Source organism: Maylandia zebra, linkage group LG7 (genome assembly GCF_041146795.1).
Source record: "Maylandia zebra isolate NMK-2024a linkage group LG7, Mzebra_GT3a, whole genome shotgun sequence".
Classification (NCBI taxonomy): Eukaryota; Metazoa; Chordata; class Actinopteri; order Cichliformes; family Cichlidae; genus Maylandia; species Maylandia zebra.
The window spans coordinates 9073500-9092975 of NC_135173.1; the positions used below are offsets into that span (position 1 = coordinate 9073500).

Consider the following 19476-nt stretch of genomic DNA (forward strand, 5'->3'; position numbering starts at 1 on the left):
AAGTCTCGAACTCTCTTTTATTTCTGCTTCTTTTTTTCAGTCTTTCTCAGATTTATTTCTTTTGTCTAGTCTGTCTGGCTCTCCTCTCATTTCTTCCTGTCATGTCTCCACACTTTCATACATGCACAGTACAGCCTTTCTACAGTTCTGCACAAAAGTCTGTGTTCAGTGGTGAGATGCACCCATCGGCCCCTGCTGACACCTCTGTACTGGTGATATACATCACACCACTACAATGTAACCTACTATAATAATGCTGTTGACATGTGGTCACTCTACAGGACATGCTGACATAGTTAACAAATATGCATGCTCCTGCTCTGAGGTAAACCAGGACAGCTACATTTTTCCATAAAGCTAAATTTAATCTAGGCCGTTAACTTTTAATATTAGCATCTTGGTGAATTTTAAAGCACAGAGGCTTTCATTTCTGAGAAAACATTTTCTGCTGTTTGACAGCTCAGTACACCCCCCTTGTGTTCAAGTCACAGACCACTGCCTTTCCCCAGATTTACATTTCACCTTACATTTGCACAGCCTACTTTACCTACTCATTGAATAATGAGTCTACCCTTCTCTTATCCCCCTTTACACTGAAACAATACATGAAAAACCTTTCACTGAGACTCTGGATAGGACTTTTGTGAAATTGAATCATGTGTGTGATGGTTTATAAGCTAAGTTGTATAAAAAATAAAAATTAAAACCACCTGAAGCTGCATCGCTGTATCACTTCTTTAGTAAAAGTTCATGCAAAACTATAGAGAGAGGCTGTGCCCTGAAACGAGGCGCCATCTGGTGGTTAAAAGTGGGTCTCAGTCTCAGAAAGGCCCCTGCAAGATTGGGTGGAGGCTGGACCTTTAGACAGACAGGCTGTGTGTGAGTCCTCTGCTGCAGTCCAGGCTGAAACAGTGGACACTTTCATTTGGCGTCATGTCTGCGAGGTTTGTATTTTTATTTACTGACTGAAGATTTGTTTGTTTACGTTGTTGCACAGGCAGCTGAATACAGGTCAGAACTTTGCTGCTTTTCCCATGTATAAAATATGTTTTCACATCTGTTATGTGCAGGTTGTTCTGTGGATTTCTGCTCCTTGCAGTGTTCCTCAGTGGACTGAATGGATCAAGGTACAGTGGTATAAACCAAACTCTGCTGATGTTTCCTCTATTTGCGTGTGCATCTGCCAGATGTTTGCATAGCCTGTCTGACACTTTCTATAACAGACCAGCTGTAAACCAGGAGCTCTCCACTATTTTCAATGAGCTGTGGAGTTTGGATGTGAATCGCATGACACCTGTGATAGACTACACGATCTCTATTCAGGTGAGAAATCTTTTCTAGTTTATTTAGCGCCTGCTATGTAGTGATGGGTCGTTCGCGAACGAAATGGCTCTTAGAGCCGGCTCTTTGACGTGAACGACGCGAGCCGGCTCCTTATCGCGAGCCGTCACGTGGGTTTTTTTTTTTCTTTCTCTCAGCCTCTCTCTCGCACTTTTTTTCCGTTTCACTCTGCACGCGAGCCTTGTGCTTTACGCTGGGCAGAGGGGGGAGGGGCGGTAGTTACACTCAGTAGCACAGGAACAGAGCCAGAGAGAGAGAAAGAGAGGCAGGGACAACAACATTAGAAAGGTATAGTAATCATCCACAACTATTTTCGGTTGCAGATGATAAAGGATTGAGAAAGTTTATTCATGCAGGTCCATATGACAGAGAATATGCATGTTATTTTAGTTTTCATATTATAATTTATATTTAATTGTGTTGTGGTTTGCAGTGTTTTGTGTTCTTTTCACTTTAAATTTGTGAAAGGAAAAAGCTGAAAATTTAAATAGTTAAAACTTGAAATGTGAATAGTTGATTTTTGTATTATATGATTTATTTATTACATTTTATGTGGAGTGAATAAATAAAAGTATATTTACGGTGGCCCCTAGAGACAAAGCACATACAAACTTCAAATCACGTACGAACTCTGAAGCATGTACAAACTCCAAAACACGTACAAACTCCAAAACACGTAAAAACTCCAAAACACGTAAAAACACGTACAAACTCCGAAGCACGTAAAAACTCAGAAGCATATAAAAACTCAGAAGCACATAAAAACTCAAAACACGTACAAAAGACAACAGAAGTGCTCCAGGATGCTGGGCGCAGTGTTGAGCCTTTGTTATCTTGTGGCTACACAAGCCAGCAAGTACCAACGACCGGATTTGGTGTGTGGTAATAACAGGTAAATGAACTTTTTTTTAAATTATTTGAATATATATATGAGTGCCTGTGTATAAATACACAAACAATACACACATGCTTTCAATTGTGTAATTTAAGTGATCTAGTAGCTCTGCTTTGGAAGTTCAGTTCATGCTAGAAATGTGTTTTGGAGTTTGTACGTGTTTTGTCTCTAGGGGCCACCGCATATATTTATATATAAACATATATAAATAAAACCACTTGTTTTTACGTTAGTAATTCCTTTTGTGCATAATTTTATATTATTGTTAATAATAAATTAATTAAAGCAACAAAACAACCTGAAGAGCCGGTTCGGAGCCGAAAGAGCCGGCTCTTTTTAGTGAGCCGAACCGAAAGAGCCGGATCTCTAAAAAGAGCCGGAAATCCCATCACTACTGCTATGTCTTGTGTTTGTACAAAGAAGTGTTCTGTGTTTGAATTGCCTAGGGTAGAGCAAGCTTTGTAAGTCAGGGCATCCACACGGTGCAGGATCAAGCCTCGCAGCCGCTCTTCTCCAACGTTAATGAGAGCAAACTGAGAAATATAACCACTTTCTCTAGTAAGTGTGTAGTTGTGAGCACTCTGAGCTTAAACATTCAGATCGTGTTTGCAGTCATCACTGTAATAAATGGGATTTGTGGGCTCACAGGCTTTATGACACTGCTGGACAACTATGAGCGGTCTACTGGCGTGACGGAACAAGTCACCACAGAGGAGCTCACAGAGATGGATCTCTTCTTGGACGCCGTCTTAGAGACAAAAGTCATGAAGGTATGCGTCACAACAAGCTCTGTCGAGCAGAAAGTTTACATTTGAGCACTTCAGTTACTCCATTCTGTTGGAGAAACCTGGTAGTTTCAGTCTGAATGTCTCCTCACAGCAACAAGACAATTGTTTTTGGTATTGCACAACTTTCTATTGTTTCCTACAGTTCATGGTTTTGAGGCTGCAGCTGAACTCTAGAAGGAGTTTTATGTTCTTCCTGTTGCACTGCTGCTCTGCACACATTACTTCAAGACATTACAGAGGCAAAATAACATCTGTGTGCAGCTGTGGAATGTCGCTCTGGCCTCAGCGGTCTCCCAGAAGGGGATCACTGCAGGAATGTGGACATGATGTACTTTTTGTAGGTGGAAGAAACCCCACGCTTTTCAGTGATCTCAGCGGGGGGACATGAGACAAATTCCTCACAATAACCCCTCCAACAGCGGAGATGCTGTGCTTTTCTCTTCAGAAATAGCACAGCATCTCCTCCTCTCCTCTGGGCACACTCAGGTTTGCAACCATGAAGAAGCCAGAAAGGAAATGGAGGAGGATGTCAGATATTAGAGGATTTCTTTTCACAAAGTTTAAATGAGAAATCAAAAAAAAGAATCTTTAATAACACAGCTAAAGTGAGATTCTGCAACACTATAATTTAATATGCATTTCTTTGGTAAGAAGTATGTGTGTTTCTGTTCTTAAATTGATCATCACCAGCCTGGACTCCAGTGGATTTGAACATGTGTTTGTTGGCGAGACAAAATCAGGAACAGAAATCATTGGTTTTCACAACTGGGTCCAGTTCTACCTGCAAGAGAAAAACCAACACTTGGACTACAAAGGATATAAAGCCAGGGAGCATGATTTGGTAAGAATAACAGTTCACCAGACAGAAGAGATTCATTTCCTTCGCTGGTAACATAAACATTCATGCTTTTGTCACAGCCTGATCAAGATGACCACGTTCTCAACCTCCAGTTCAGCTGGCACGGTGTGGTGAAGCCCGTTGGCAGCGCCTTCATCGGCACCAGCCCCGAGTTTGAGATGGCCGTCTTCCTCATGAACACGGAGAGAAGCACCACAGTTGTAGTCAACATTGACCAGTGTCAGATGGAGCTGGTGGTGATCAGACACGGGCGCTCACTCGGGACGGCGTACCCCAAACTGCTCAGCAGCAACAGCAGACATGTCAGGCAGCACGCGCACTGATGTGATCCATCATTTTATTCACTTCTGATAAAAACTAATCTTTGTTCAGCAATACGTGGCCTCATTGATAAGGAACTGACCTGCCTAATGTACTGCAAAGGACATTTACATGTATTTCAAGATCACTGTGACCTCAGTAGCTTTAAATAAAATGTTATTTTGGAGTTCAACATTTTTATTTTGCACAGGTTTTTTTTTTTTTTTAGAAAACAAGTCTTTCAAGGCATTTACATTTATTCAATGTAATATATATAGAACTGTGGCATGACCCTTGTGGGGACAGTAAAAGCGAACAAAAGCGAGATCCCGCAAGTGATGAAAAGTAAAGAAAATCATGTGTCCTTCCTCCCTGATGAGGCTTCAAAAAAGAAGGTTGTCCTGCTCCTGTCATCCATGCACATACAACCAAGCATAGGACCCACTGAAAACCTGAAATTATTGGATTTTAAAACCAAGCAAAGGTGGTGTTGATACTTTTAACCAGATGTGCACTCATATGGCTGTGGAAGAAAAAACAAGAAATGGCCCCTTTGCGTCTTCTATGGCATGATCATTGTTGGTGTGAACTCGTGGATCATTCACAATAAGAATGCAGTGAACAGAGGTGACAACCAAATGCAGAGGAGGCATTATATGCAGGCTTTGGCACCGGCACTTATCAAACCATTGGCAGAGGCTTATGGCGTTATTTTTGTGCCACTATTCTGAGCGCACGTAAAAAAGGTTTGCAGGTGCAAGTGTTGCATTTTGAGGAGAAATTTATTTTGAGCGAAGAAAAGCTGAATTTGAGTGAACAAAATTCATTGCTGCATGCAAAAAATGTATATCCGTGTTTGCTATTATCCATATACACACGCACAATAGCAGCCCCTCTCGCTCAGTTTTTGTATTTGCGCTCGCAATGTGTCGCTCACGCTCTCAACATTTCTGCCCGTGCACGCTCAACTCTTTCTGTACACCGTTATATTTGTGCCACAAAACCAGCCAATCACAGACTTGGATGCAAAAAAATCTGATTGGCTGTTTTTGTCTCCAATCAGCTCGAAAGGACGAAATGCAATATCCCAGAATCCATTTCGTCCAAAGCTCAAACGAGGCAGTGGCGGAGGAACACAGAGTGGCGGAGTTTGAAATATTACTCTTTCTGGGACACAAAATAAACTTTTAAGATATTTTCATGTTAGAATGTAGCTGTGTGAACTTCAAATATCTGCTCGATTTATCAAGACATCACATATTTGCATAAGTGCTCCAACGTTTTCGGAGATGCCTGTTACCCACCAGCTGACCGGGTGGGAACTCGGGTTAAACATAATATATAAGGCTGAACTGACAAAAAAATCACCGACTACACCACCAGGTATTATTGGAAAAACCATAAAGCCTTTGAACGAAAACAAACGCTGTTGTGACAGTGATGTACACTGTTTTGTTGGTATATATGTATGATTTGTATCACCTTCATGTTTCCAGCTTTACAGCTGTGGCTCCAGCAAACATCAGCTGATACTAGAAATTAATTTTAAATAAATTCTAACAACAGCTGATCAATTTTGAACGTGCTGCTGTTGTTGTTTAGCGCAACATCCGCTGGTTTCCTGTTTCTGGCGCAAAGTGGGAGATAAACAAACAAGAGAGACGATCAGCTGATCATTGATCAGTTTCATGATTGAAGTAGCAACAGGAGAGGGAGGGAGAATGAGGAGAGAAGAGGCAGCTAAGACACAGAATAACTCCAGCTTTGTGTCTTTTTTATTCTCGCTGAAGTCTTTTCCCCTCAATACGGATGTATTGTAATTGGTCCAGCCCAGAGTTGATTATTACCAGCTGGCTAATCCACCACCTTTCATTGTTTATACCATTACAAAAACAAACAAACTAACATAAAAATGAAAAATCACCATTGGCCCACCGGGCAAATGCCGGGTAAATGCCCAATGGCCAGTCCAGGTATTCGGTCAGCTGGTGGGTAACAGGCATCTCCAAAAACGTTAGAGCACTTATGCAAATATGTGATGTCTTGATAAATCGAGCAGATATTAGAAGTTTACACAGCACCATTCTCGCATGAAAATATCTTAAAAGTTTATTTTGTGACCCACAAAGAGTAATATTTCAAACTCTGCCACTCTGTGTTCCTCCGCCACTGCCTCGTTTGAGTTTTGGACGAAATGGATTCTGGGATATTGCATTTCGTCATTTCGAGCTGGTTGGAGACGAAAACAGCCAATCAGATTTTTTTTGCATCCAAGTCTGTGATTGGCTGGTTTTGTGGCACAAATATAACGGTGTACAGAACGAGTTGAGCGCGCACGGGCTGAAATGTTGAGAGCGCGAGCGACACATTGCGAGCGAGCGCAAGTGCAAAAACTGAGCGAGAGGAGCTGCTATTGTGTGTGTGGATAATAGCAAACACTGAAATACATTTTTTGCACGCAGCAATGAATTTTGTTCACTCAAATTCAGCTTTTCTTCGCTCAAAATAAATTTCTCCTCAAAATGCAACACTTGCACCTGCAAATTTTTTTTACGTGCGCTCAGAATAGTGGCACAAAAATAACGCCATAGAGGCTTCCCTCTTCAAATCTGACACGTCAACTCACAGTCCTGATCTGTAGCATCCTCGACATCCCTACCCTTGTCACTCTTGCAGGTAAGGCAGGACCAGCAGTAGAAGAAAGTAGTATTCCCTTAGTGAGGTGTGCTGACTGCCCCGCAGGCTTGGACAGGAAGTGTGTCCATGCCATTATTACCCTGCGTGTACTGACAGCATGTAAGGAATGGCTAAGTAAGAGTGGTCCTAGAATTTGCATGTTATCCTTATTTAGGGCAGTGCTTATGGATAAATATCACAAAGTGGTGATTACCAGGGGAATTCATAGGGTGAAGAAAATATTTTAGTCAATTGATCATTTTCACCCACTCAAAAATGCCATTTCTTGTTTCTCTCTCCTGCAGCTGTTCGCATGTAGAACAGCTGTGCCTTCACCAGGGAAGTCTCAAATGTCCCTGGAAGGGCAGGTCAAACCCCAACTTTCCAGTGTCATTATTTTTTGTTTAGGAATTTTTTATTCTCATATTCCTAATTTTTCAGTAACTTTGGAGCATTTCTTTAGGGTCCCCCCATGACATTTGTTTTGTTAGACATGTTGAAAATACCACAGTTGAAAACAAAAGAAGACCACTCTAATTTTTTGTCATAATTTGATATATTTCTGATGTTAGTGATGGTGTTACTCTTTATAGTGACAGTGTTCTAGGGTTAAACATGACAGTGAGTTCAGCACACCGTTACTGTATACCCATTAGTTTCTCCCATACTTGAAACACATTTTAATCAAGAAGCATTAAAATTTATCAGAGTGTGTAAGGGCTGGTGTGTTCTGTTACCTTCAGGAGGGCAACAACTTCCATTTTTCCAGTTAAAAAGGGAAAACAAACAAATAAACAGCAAGTTTGTTTTTATTCATAAATCATGGAAAACTATTTGCACTGGGTGCATGTTTATGCACGGTCTCCAAATTGAACACTAGAAAAAACAATATGTCAGAAATGACAAACTGGGACAGCACGTTCCCCTTCACTCTGCAACTCTCTGTAAGCGAACAGCCTGCACACCTTTACAATGTTTTCTTTCTTCCTTATTGGAGTTATTTCTGAACCAGCTGCCTAATCCAGATCTTATTTCACCTAACTTCATATTTACTCTATCTCTCTATCGCTCTCCTGTTTTCTTTAATGAACTGCTTTGATGAAATTTTCAATTCCATTTTTTTTATATAGTGACAAATTACAACCTTTGACTTTGGAGGGTTGTACTTGGCCTGCTACGCTGGATGTAAGAAGCTCTTCTCTCAACTGATCAACATTCCCAAGGCCACAAGGTGGTCTAGTACATTGGCTGTTGCCTTTTCTGTGTACTGAAATGAGGGGATGCAGATAAATGCAATTGCTGTCGGACTATCCAGTCTTTGAGTGATGACGTGATGAATCCTGTTTCTGGGCCCAAAGTGGTCTGCATTTAATAAAGCTGATGTGTTTTTATCATGTTTTAATGCTTTCTATCTTGTTCTATTTAATCTCAACAAGCCTCTAAAACAGTCAGTGATCACTGTTGGCTTCTCTCAGTTTTTATTAGGCTACTACTAATCATTTTAAAGCTCAGTTTTTAAACCCTTAAGATGTAACTACAGCCCAGCCCATGCAGCAGTATATTAATGACTAACCTCGTATTGTGGATGGATTATCTCAGTGGTTTTCCTGTTTGGTCCATTTACAGCATCCTGCCATGGGATTGCATTTGCCCCTAATCATTGGGAACCCTCACATTAACTTTTATCGAGTGGGAAAAAAGGTTTCCGTTCGTTAGCGTTCCTCCTCCAGCTTTACTGTTTATGTTATGTTAATATAGCTTTGTTGCGCTAGCGATAACGTAGCACATCATTATATACCAGCTAGCCCAACCTCAGTAGCCCTACAAATGTCGCTGCTGTTTAGTTTTCTGTCTTCATTTATGTTGGAAGTGATAGCAGAGCTGTACGTTTTAATTTGTTTCATAAATTGCTCAGTCAGAACATGGTATATTATATTTAGATGGCCGCTAGCGAGCTAACTCCCTGCTAACTTCTAACTCCGTTAAATATCATAAATTGTGTTTTCATGGATGTCTGGATGTTAAACTTAATTGTTACACCTGGTAGAACAGCCACACTGATCATTTTATTACAGATGAGAGAATTTAGACAGTTTCTAACTCTCAGTAATGCTGCAGTGATCATTTGACTAAGGGACTTGCAGCGGAGTTTGGGCCCAGACATGGGCAATGACGTCAGACTTAAAGACCGGATAGGAAAACCCGGACATTTTTATCAATCTCAAAAATCACCCCAGACGCTTTGGATGGAACGTGAAAAGTGGACATGTCCGGGGAAAAGAGGACGGTTGGTCACCCTAATCAACTTACCTATGTCACTATACTTAAATATGTAGTATTCTAATACCTGGGAATACCTTAAACCTAGCTGTGGGCTGCACAGGGTTCTCAGGGAGAGCAATATTGAGAGACCAACAAAAGCACCACAAGAGAATAAGAAAACAATCCATAATGCAAAAACACACCAAAACATAACAACTCAAAATACTGGCTCAAACTGACCCAGAACCGTGACAGGTAAGGAGATGTCATTTCAGGACTTAAACCAGACTCTAAGAAATTGCTGTGTCTAATTTTGCGATGCTGCAAGTAACAAACTGGGTTCCGTCTGGAGGTTGAAGAGGAACTCTCCCTCGCCAGGCCGACAGCCGTCTGTGCCACAGTTTATCTCATCTCAGTTTATCTCATGGAGTGCAGGGCTAAATTTAAAATTATTAGATATTTAAGACAATGTATATATTCTTCTATGACAAAAAATACAAGTGTTCATTTAAGCAAATAAACAGAGCCGTAAGAGATGTTTTTCAGAAATTGTTGTCTTTATTTTGATTTGCAACTAACAAATTTTTTTAAAATTTGTAGTTTTTGTTGTGCTCTCTATTATGTGAACCCCTCACCTAATTTGTTATGTTTTTTAACAAATTAAACCCCAACAATCAAATGATCCCCTGTGAGCAAGCACTAGGCACAGTGGAAAGGAAAAACTCCCTTTAAACAGGAAGAAACCTTTGACAGAACCAGGCTCAGGAAGGGGCAGCCATCTGTCGCGACTGGTTGGGGGGTGAGAGGCAAAAGAAAAGAAAAATGAGAGCACAAGTTAGCTAAATGTTGCGCACGTTGTCTAACATGAACAACGTATGGTTTTCTGGACTGTGGATGAAAAGCAGTCCATCATTACTAGTCTTTAAAAGGGAACTAATCCATCACCAAGGTGGCAATATGGCTCAAGGAGGCCATAGACAGAGTTAAATAGGCAATCACTGTTAAGCATTGAAAAGCCCCAGTAAGCTGCAGGTATAATAAGGCCTACTGCGGCAACACCTAAACCTATTTTAAGTAGGCGTTTGGCACCATGACGCCATGAACCACTAGTCGGAGCCACGTCAGGAGATGGTTCTGAGACAGGACAATCAAGCTCTTCAGGTTGAAGACCAAGATTCTCCTGTGTCGGGACCACATCAGGAGGTGGTTCCAAGGCAGGAAAAAAAAGCTCCTCGGGTTCAGGAGCAAGATTCTCCAGCTGCAGAGGTTCACCAGTGATGTTGTGAACAGCAGCTAATATTTCTTCTTCCTCCTCCCTTCTCAGCTCATCCTGAAGATTATTAATTATTTCTCTTTTCATTTTAAGATGTTCATAAAGTTCATCTATGAGATCTTCGTTATGAACAATCTTGAAATTTTGCTCTTTGACTTTTTCTTTCAGCCAAAATATTTGCAGTGTCAGACTTTCTGTTGTCTTTTCTTGATACTCAAGATTTTGTAAACGTTTCTTGAGATTTGTGTTCGCTGTTTTTAATTTGTTTATCTCAGCAGCAATGCTGCTGTTCTGTCTAAGGAGATATTCTTCCTTTTCCTGAAAGTCACAGTGCATCATTTGAACGGCTTTAACCTGTTCCTGCAATTTAGCCTCCAGAGATTCCACCTGTGACTGTTTGTCATCCAGAGCCTGTCTCACCCGACGCTGAAGAGTACAGATTCCTTTTTTCAGCTCAACTATCTGTTCAGTCTTGTGATCTATTTCTCTATTCTGTTTTTCTATTATCTCTTCTTTTTTTGATATTTTATGGTGAGCTTCTCCCACTTGGTGCTCAAGTCTCACTAACGCTTCCTTGAGATGTGCGTTCTCTTTCTTCTGTTCATTTCTCTCCCTTTCAATCTGAGACAACTCAGCAACAATGTTGCTGTTCTGCTCAAGCAGAGATGCTTCCTTTTCCTGAAATTCATGGAGCATCATCCGAAAGGTTCTAACCTCTGCTTGCAAATTTTTATTCTCTGCAACAATTAGAGCTTGGATGTTATCTGACTGTTGAGTCACTTCTTCAAGCTCAACCATGCTTTCCCTAAAGTGGACATTCCTGTCATGCACATCTCTACTCATTTGTTCACGCTCATTTTTAAAGCGATAGTAATTCTTTTTGTAATATTTCTTTTTGCGCTTTAGGGTGCTTAACTCCAACTGGAGTTCTTGTATTTTCATTTGAAGGTCCCTAGGCTCCGATATTTCTCTCTCCACTAACCCACATAGTTCGATTGATTCCGCTGGAATCGCTCTGTCAGACTGTGAATTATTGACTATTTCTCGTGACATTTCTTTAAAAGCTTAATGCAACGTGTCGAAAGAAAAATACGTGTGCTTAATTATTTAACTTTAAAATAGTCCCTTTCTGAAAGGTTTCTGGTTTGCTAAACACAACTCGCTGTTTCTGAAAATGTTCCAAGTAAAACTGTGTTTGCAACGGTGAAGAGGGGCTATTTATAGACTTTCGTGGCTGCGAATTTGACGTCAGCGCTCTTTGAGCCTTTGATATTTTGTTTCTCTCTCCTGCAACTGTTCGCATGTAGAACACCAACTTTCCAGTGTCATTATATTTTGTTTAGGAATTTTTTATTCTCATATTCCTAATTTTTCAGTAATTTTGGAGCATTTCTTTAGGGTCCCCCCATGACATTTGTTTTGTTAGACATGTTGAAAATACCACAGTTGAAGACAAAAGAAGACCACTCTAATTTTTTGTCATAATTTGATATATTTCTGATGTTAGTGATGGTGTTACTCTTTATACAGGGAGTGCAGAATTATTAGGCAAGTTGTATTTTTGAGGAATAATTTTATTATTGAACAACAACCATGTTCTCAATGAACCCAAAAAACTCATTAATATCAAAGCTGAATGTTTTTGGAAGTTGTTTTTAGTTTGTGAGGAGAAAGGCAAAGGAACTCAGACTCAAGATATCTTTTACATGTGCACACATGGACGATCCCCCCTCATCCCCCGATCCATCCTGCAGCAACGTGTGCAGGACAGAATGAGACAGAGGAAAGACCGCCCAGGGCTTTCAGAGCTCTCTTTATTTATACTCAAAACAGTTTCCAAGGAAGTAGGAGTGGCATGTATGGAATTGATAATTTTCCTTAAAAGGAGAATATTATATGATTTATTTATTACATTTTATGTGGAGTGAAAAAATAAAAGTATATGTACAGTGACCCCTACAGACAAAGCACATACAAACTTCAAATCACGTACGAACTCTGAAGCACGTACAAACTCCAAAACACGTAAAAACACGTACAAACTCCAAAACACGTACACCCTTTTTGGCTCCTACCTCAAAGCACACTGTGTTCTGTTGATCTTATGTGCTGCACAATAATGTTTAATATTTAGTATTTACTGTCATATTCCCATATATCATTGTGATGTTGTTTATTATATTACTCTTGTTTTCTTCTGCTTGTTCTCTTTTTTTCTTTCTCAACAGGTGATCCAGGTGATCGATATATGCATTTTTTTTTCTGCCCATGCTGTTGGTTTTTGTTTTTTGCCCTTTTCCCCCGTCCCTCTTCTCAGCTGTTTCTCTTTCCCTCTTTCTTGCTCCCTTTCTTTCCCCCAGTCAAGTCTGTCCCGTATTCAGCAAGTGAAAATAAAATAAACAATAAAAGGAGAAGGAATCCACTGTGATGAAGGAAAAATATGAGAAACTAACTGCAGAGCTCAAAAGCCTCCAGCAAGAGATAGACCAGGACAAGCTCACACTGAGCAACCTCAAGTTTGAAATTCAGGACTTGAAGTTTCAAAGGGAAAAGGACCAGTCAAAACTGGAGCACAAGGATGAGGCTATTCATCAGATATACTTGCAGTTGAATCAATTAGTGATGGGTTGTTCGCGAACGAAATGGCTCTTAGAGCCGACTCTTTGACGTGAACGACGCGAGCCGGCTCCTTATCGCGAGCCGTCACGTGGGGTTTTTTTTTTTTCTTTCTCTCAGCCTCTCTCTCGCACTTTTTTTCCGCTTCACTCTGCACGCGAGCCTTGTGCTTTACGCTGGGCAGAGGGGGGAGGGGCGGTAGTTACACTCCGTAGCACAGGAACAGAGCCAGAGAGAGAGAAAGAGAGGCAGGGACAACAACATTAGAAAGGTATAGTAATCATCCACAACTATTTTCGGTTGCAGATGATAAAGGATTGAGAAAGTTTATTCATGCAGGTCCATATGACAGAGAATGTGCATGTTCTTTTAGTTTTCATATTATAATTTATATTTAATTGTGTTGTGGTTTGCAGTGTTTTGTGTTCTTTTCACTTTAAATTTGTGAAAGGAAAAAGCTGAAAATTTAAATAGTTAAAACTTGAAATGTGAATAGTTGATTTTTGTATTATATGATTTATTTATTACATTTTATGTGGAGTGAATAAATAAAAGTATATTTACGGTGGCTCCTAGAGACAAAGCACATACAAACTTCAAATCACGCACGAACTCTGAAGCATGTACAAACTCCAAAACACGTAAAAACACGTACAAACTCCAAAACATGTAAAAACACGTACAAACTCCGAAGCACGTAAAAACTCAGAAGCATATAAAAACTCAGAAGCACATAAAAACTCAAAACACGTACAAAAGACAACAGAAGTGCTCCAGGATGCTGGGCGCAGTGTTGAGCCTTTGTTATCTTGTGGCTACACAAGCCAGCAAGTACCAACGACCGGATTTGGTGTGTGGTAATAACAGGTAAATGAACTTTTTTTTTAAATTATTTGAATATATATATGAGTGCCTGTGTATAAATACACAAACAATACACACATGCTTTCAATTGTGTAATTTAAGTGATCTAGTAGCTCTGCTTTGGAAGTTCAGTTCATGCTAGAAATGTGTTTTGGAGTTTGTACGTGTTTTGTCTCTAGGGGCCACCGCATATATTTATATATAAACATATATAAATAAAACCACTTGTTTTTATGTTAGTAATTCCTTTTGTGCATAATTTTATATTATTGTTAATAATAAATTAATTAAAGCAACAAAACAACCTGAAGAGCCGGTTCGGAGCCGAAAGAGCCGGCTCTTTTTAGTGAGCCGAACCGAAAGAGCCGGATCTCTAAAAAGAGCCGGAAATCCCATCACTAGAATCAATTAAATGAAACTGTGGACCAGATGTGCACTCATATGGCTGTGGAAGAAAAACCAAGAAATGGCCCCTTTGCGTCTTCTATGGCATGATCATTGTTGGTGTGAACTCGTGGATCATTCACAATAAGAATGCAGTGAACAGAGGTGACAACCAAATGCAGCGGAGGCATTATAAGAGGCTCCCTTCTTCAAATCTGACACGTCAACTTACAGTCCTGATCTGTAGCATGCTCGACATCCCTACCCTTGTCACTCTTGCAGGTAAGGCAGGACCAGCAGTAGAAGAAAGTAGCATTCCCTTAGTGAGGTGTGCTGACTGCCCTGCAGGCTTGGACAGGAAGTGTGTCCATGCCATTATTACCCTGCGTGTACTGACAGCATATAAGGAATGGGTAAGTAAGAGTGGTCCTAGAATTTGCATGTTATCCTTATTGAGGGCAGTGCTTATGGATAAATATCACAAAGTGGTGATTACCAGGGGAATTCATAGAGTGAAGAAAATATTTTAGTAAATTGATCATTTTCACCCACTCAAAAATGCCATGTTTTGTTTCTCTCTCCTGCAGCTGTTCGCATGTAGAACACCAACTTTCCAGTGTCATTATGTTTTGTTTAGGAATTTTTTATTCTCATATTCCTAATTTTTCAGTAATTTTGGAGCATTTCTTTAGGGTCCCCCCATGACATTTGTTTTGTTAGACATGTTGAAAATACCACAGTTGAAAAAAAAAGAAGACCACTCTAATTTTTTGTCATAATTTGATATATTTCTGTTGTTAGTGATGGTGTTACTCTTTATACAGGGAGTGCAGAATTATTAGGCAAGTTGTATTTTTGAGGAATAATTTTATTATTGAACAACAACCATGTTCTCAATGAACCCAAAAAACTCATTAATATCAAAGCTGAATGTTTTTGGAGGTTGTTTTTAGTTTGTGAGGAGAAAGGCAAAGGAACTCAGACTCAAGATATCTTTTACATGTGCACACATGGACGATCCCCCCTCATCCCCCGATCCATCCTGCAGCAACGTGTGCAGGACAGAATGAGACAGAGGAAAGACCGCCCAGGGCTTTCAGAGCTCTCTTTATTTATACTCAAAACAGTTTCCAAGGAAGTAGGAGTGGCATGTATGGAATTGATAATTTTCCTTAAAAGGAGAATATTATATGATTTATTTATTACATTTTATGTGGAGTGAAAAAATAAAAGTATATGTACAGTGACCCCTACAGACAAAGCACATACAAACTTCAAATCACGTACGAACTCTGAAGCACGTACAAACTCCAAAACACGTAAAAACACGTACAAACTCCAAAACCCTTTTTGGCTCCTACCTCAAAGCACACTGTGTTCTGTTGATCTTATGTGCTGCACAATAATGTTTAATATTTAGTATTTACTGTCATATTCCCATATATCATTGTGATGTTGTTTATTATATTACTCTTGTTTTCTTCTGCTTGTTCTCTTTTTTTCTTTCTCAACAGGTGATCCAGGTGATCGATATATGCATTTTTTTTTCTGCCCATGCTGTTGGTTTTTGTTTTTTGCCCTTTTCCCCCGTCCCTCTTCTCAGCTGTTTCTCTTTCCCTCTTTCTTGCTCCCTTTCTTTCCCCCAGTCAAGTCTGTCCCGTATTCAGCAAGTGAAAATAAAATAAACAATAAAAGGAGAAGGAATCCACTGTGATGAAGGAAAAATATGAGAAACTAACTGCAGAGCTCAAAAGCCTCCAGCAAGAGATAGACCAGGACAAGCTCACACTGAGCAACCTCAAGTTTGAAATTCAGGACTTGAAGTTTCAAAGGGAAAAGGACCAGTCAAAACTGGAGCACAAGGATGAGGCTATTCATCAGATATACTTGCAGTTGAATCAATTAGTGATGGGTTGTTCGCGAACGAAATGGCTCTTAGAGCCGGCTCTTTGACGTGAACGACGCGAGCCGGCTCCTTATCGCGAGCCGTCACGTGGGTTTTTTTTTTTTCTTTCTCTCAGCCTCTCTCTCGCACTTTTTTTCCGCTTCACTCTGCACGCGAGCCTTGTGCTTTACGCTGGGCAGAGGGGGGAGGGGCGGTAGTTACACTCCGTAGCACAGGAACAGAGCCAGAGAGAGAGAAAGAGAGGCAGGGACAACAACATTAGAAAGGTATAGTAATCATCCACAACTATTTTCGGTTGCAGATGATAAAGGATTGAGAAAGTTTATTCATGCAGGTCCATATGACAGAGAATGTGCATGTTCTTTTAGTTTTCATATTATAATTTATATTTAATTGTGTTGTGGTTTGCAGTGTTTTGTGTTCTTTTCACTTTAAATTTGTGAAAGGAAAAAGCTGAAAATTTAAATAGTTAAAACTTGAAATGTGAATAGTTGATTTTTGTATTATATGATTTATTTATTACATTTTATGTGGAGTGAATAAATAAAAGTATATTTACGGTGGCTCCTAGAGACAAAGCACATACAAACTTCAAATCACGCACGAACTCTGAAGCATGTACAAACTCCAAAACACGTAAAAACACGTACAAACTCCAAAACATGTAAAAACACGTACAAACTCCGAAGCACGTAAAAACTCAGAAGCATATAAAAACTCAGAAGCACATAAAAATTCAAAACACGTACAAAAGACAACAGAAGTGCTCCAGGATGCTGGGCGCAGTGTTGAGCCTTTGTTATCTTGTGGCTACACAAGCCAGCAAGTACCAACGACCGGATTTGGTGTGTGGTAATAACAGGTAAATGAACTTTTTTTTAAATTATTTGAATATATATATGAGTGCCTGTGTATAAATACACAAACAATACACACATGCTTTCAATTGTGTAATTTAAGTGATCTAGTAGCTCTGCTTTGGAAGTTCAGTTCATGCTAGAAATGTGTTTTGGAGTTTGTACGTGTTTTGTCTCTAGGGGCCACCGCATATATTTATATATAAACATATATAAATAAAACCACTTGTTTTTATGTTAGTAATTCCTTTTGTGCATAATTTTATATTATTGTTAATAATAAATTAATTAAAGCAACAAAACAACCTGAAGAGCCGGTTCGGAGCCGAAAGAGCCGGCTCTTTTTAGTGAGCCGAACCGAAAGAGCCGGATCTCTAAAAAGAGCCGGAAATCCCATCACTAGAATCAATTAAATGAAACTGTGGACCAGATGTGCACTCATATGGCTGTGGAAGAAAAACCAAGAAATGGCCCCTTTGCGTCTTCTATGGCATGATCATTGTTGGTGTGAACTCGTGGATCATTCACAATAAGAATGCAGTGAACAGAGGTGACAACCAAATGCAGAGGAGGCATTATAAGAGGCTCCCTTCTTCAAATCTGACACGTCAACTTACAGTCCTGATCTGTAGCATGCTCGACATCCCTACCCTTGTCACTCTTGCAGGTAAGGCAGGACCAGCAGTAGAAGAAAGTAGCATTCCCTTAGTGAGGTGTGCTGACTGCCCCGCAGGCTTGGACAGGAAGTGTGTCCATGCCATTATTACCCTGCGTGTACTGACAGCATATAAGGAATGGGTAAGTAAGAGTGGTCCTAGAATTTGCATGTTATCCTTATTGAGGGCAGTGGATAAATATCACAAAGTGGTGATTACCAGGGGAATTCATAGAGTGAAGAAAATATTTTAGTAAATTGATCATTTTCACCCACTCAAAAATGCCATGTTTTGTTTCTCTCTCCTGCAGCTGTTCGCATGTAGAACACCAACTTTCCAGTGTCATTATGTTTTGTTTAGGAATTTTTTATTCTCATATTCCTAATTTTTCAGTAATTTTGGAGCATTTCTTTAGGGTCCCCCCATGACATTTGTTTTGTTAGACATGTTGAAAATACCACAGTTGAAAACAAAAGAAGACCACTCTAATTTTTTGTCATAATTTGATATATTTCTGATGTTAGTGATGGTGTTACTCTTTATACAGGGAGTGCAGAATTATTAGGCAAGTTGTATTTTTGAGGAATAATTTTATTATTGAACAACAACCATGTTCTCAATGAACCCAAAAAACTCATTAATATCAAAGCTGAATGTTTTTGGAGGTTGTTTTTAGTTTGTGAGGAGAAAGGCAAAGGAACTCAGACTCAAGATATCTTTTACATGTGCACACATGGACGATCCCCCCTCATCCCCCGATCCATCCTGCAGCAACGTGTGCAGGACAGAATGAGACAGAGGAAAGACCGCCCAGGGCTTTCAGAGCTCTCTTTATTTATACTCAAAACAGTTTCCAAGGAAGTAGGAGTGGCATGTATGGAATTGATAATTTTCCTTAAAAGGAGAAACTGTTCGCTTGTCAGCTGAAACAGGAGATAACTTTGTATGTATAGAAATGCAGACATTCTCCATAAAAGGAGAGAAAGAGAGGGGGAGCGCCAGTCTGTCTGTTTAAAACCGGATGTCACCACATTCCTTTTACACATATGGCTTCAATTCCTCTCTCCCTGTGTTGGCTCCAATTCACAACCTCTTCTTCCTTAAATAAAGCTACAACTAAGCATAAAAACAAAATTAAAAATCTTTCATCATTCCCTCCTGTTTGTAGCTGAAATTAAAGAGATACATCAATGTGTTTCAGACACAGACCCTACATTTTGAGTGCTTTCGGTCTGGTCGTCATAAAATGTGTATCATTCAAACACAATCATTCATTACATTAGTTTCATACTCATCGTCTTTTCCTTCCTCCTCGTCTGGCACAGTGACATATGCAACGAGAGATTAGGATATCATTCTTGATACCATTCCTCTTTCACAGGGGATAATGCATGTAGTAAAGATACAAAACATGATAAGTATTAGGCCATAAAACATCAAAACCTTAAACATCAATGTTTTCCATGAGCTGCTCATAAACCAATCCCACCAATTACTTTGTGAATTTGCCCAATCGGTTACCTGTGCCTGTTGGACATTTCTAAGTAATTGTAGAGCATTTGTCATATTATCAGAATGCACATTGTCTGGAATATATGTGCAACAAGTTGTATTGAACAAAACACACAGTCTGCCCTTTTCTGCCAAGATCATGTCCAGGGCAACTCGGTGTTGCATAACAGTCATTCTTATGGCATCAATTTCCTGATTTTGCTCGTTGTTGATGGTGGTCGATGCATTTAAAAACAGCCCAAAACGATAGTCCAATAGTCAGGGGGTCGCTGTGGTTTAGGACAATT

General features: G+C 39.8%; 1 protein-coding gene and 1 long non-coding RNA gene across 2 annotated transcripts; both read left to right on the top strand.

Annotated features, from left to right (window-relative positions):
* Positions 1-859: 859 nt before the first annotated feature.
* endouc (endonuclease, polyU-specific C) lies at positions 860-4403 on the top strand. Its single transcript, XM_024803251.2, has 8 exons — positions 860-944; positions 1071-1127; positions 1224-1323; positions 2683-2794; positions 2885-3006; positions 3476-3552; positions 3715-3865; positions 3943-4403. The coding sequence occupies exons 1-8, from the start codon at positions 934-936 to the stop codon at positions 4204-4206; spliced, it is 894 nt and encodes a 297-aa protein (XP_024659019.1). The 5' UTR covers positions 860-933; the 3' UTR covers positions 4207-4403.
* Positions 4404-13120: 8717 nt separating this feature from the next.
* LOC143419636 (uncharacterized) lies at positions 13121-16018 on the top strand. The gene is made up of 3 exons (XR_013099648.1): positions 13121-13281; positions 14541-14671; positions 15773-16018. It is a non-coding gene; the product is annotated as an uncharacterized LOC143419636 (long non-coding RNA).
* The last annotated feature ends 3458 nt before the right edge of the window (positions 16019-19476 follow it).

What these genes read in the sequence shown, in the direction of transcription:
- endouc (XM_024803251.2), top strand. An exon ending in AAATATAACCACTTTCTCTA is followed by an intron (nt 2,795 to 2,884) that starts GTAAGTGTGTAG and finishes GTGGGCTCACAG; the next exon opens with GCTTTATGACACTGCTGGAC. An exon ending in GAAAGGAAATGGAGGAGGAT is followed by an intron (nt 3,553 to 3,714) that starts GTCAGATATTAG and finishes GATCATCACCAG; the next exon opens with CCTGGACTCCAGTGGATTTG.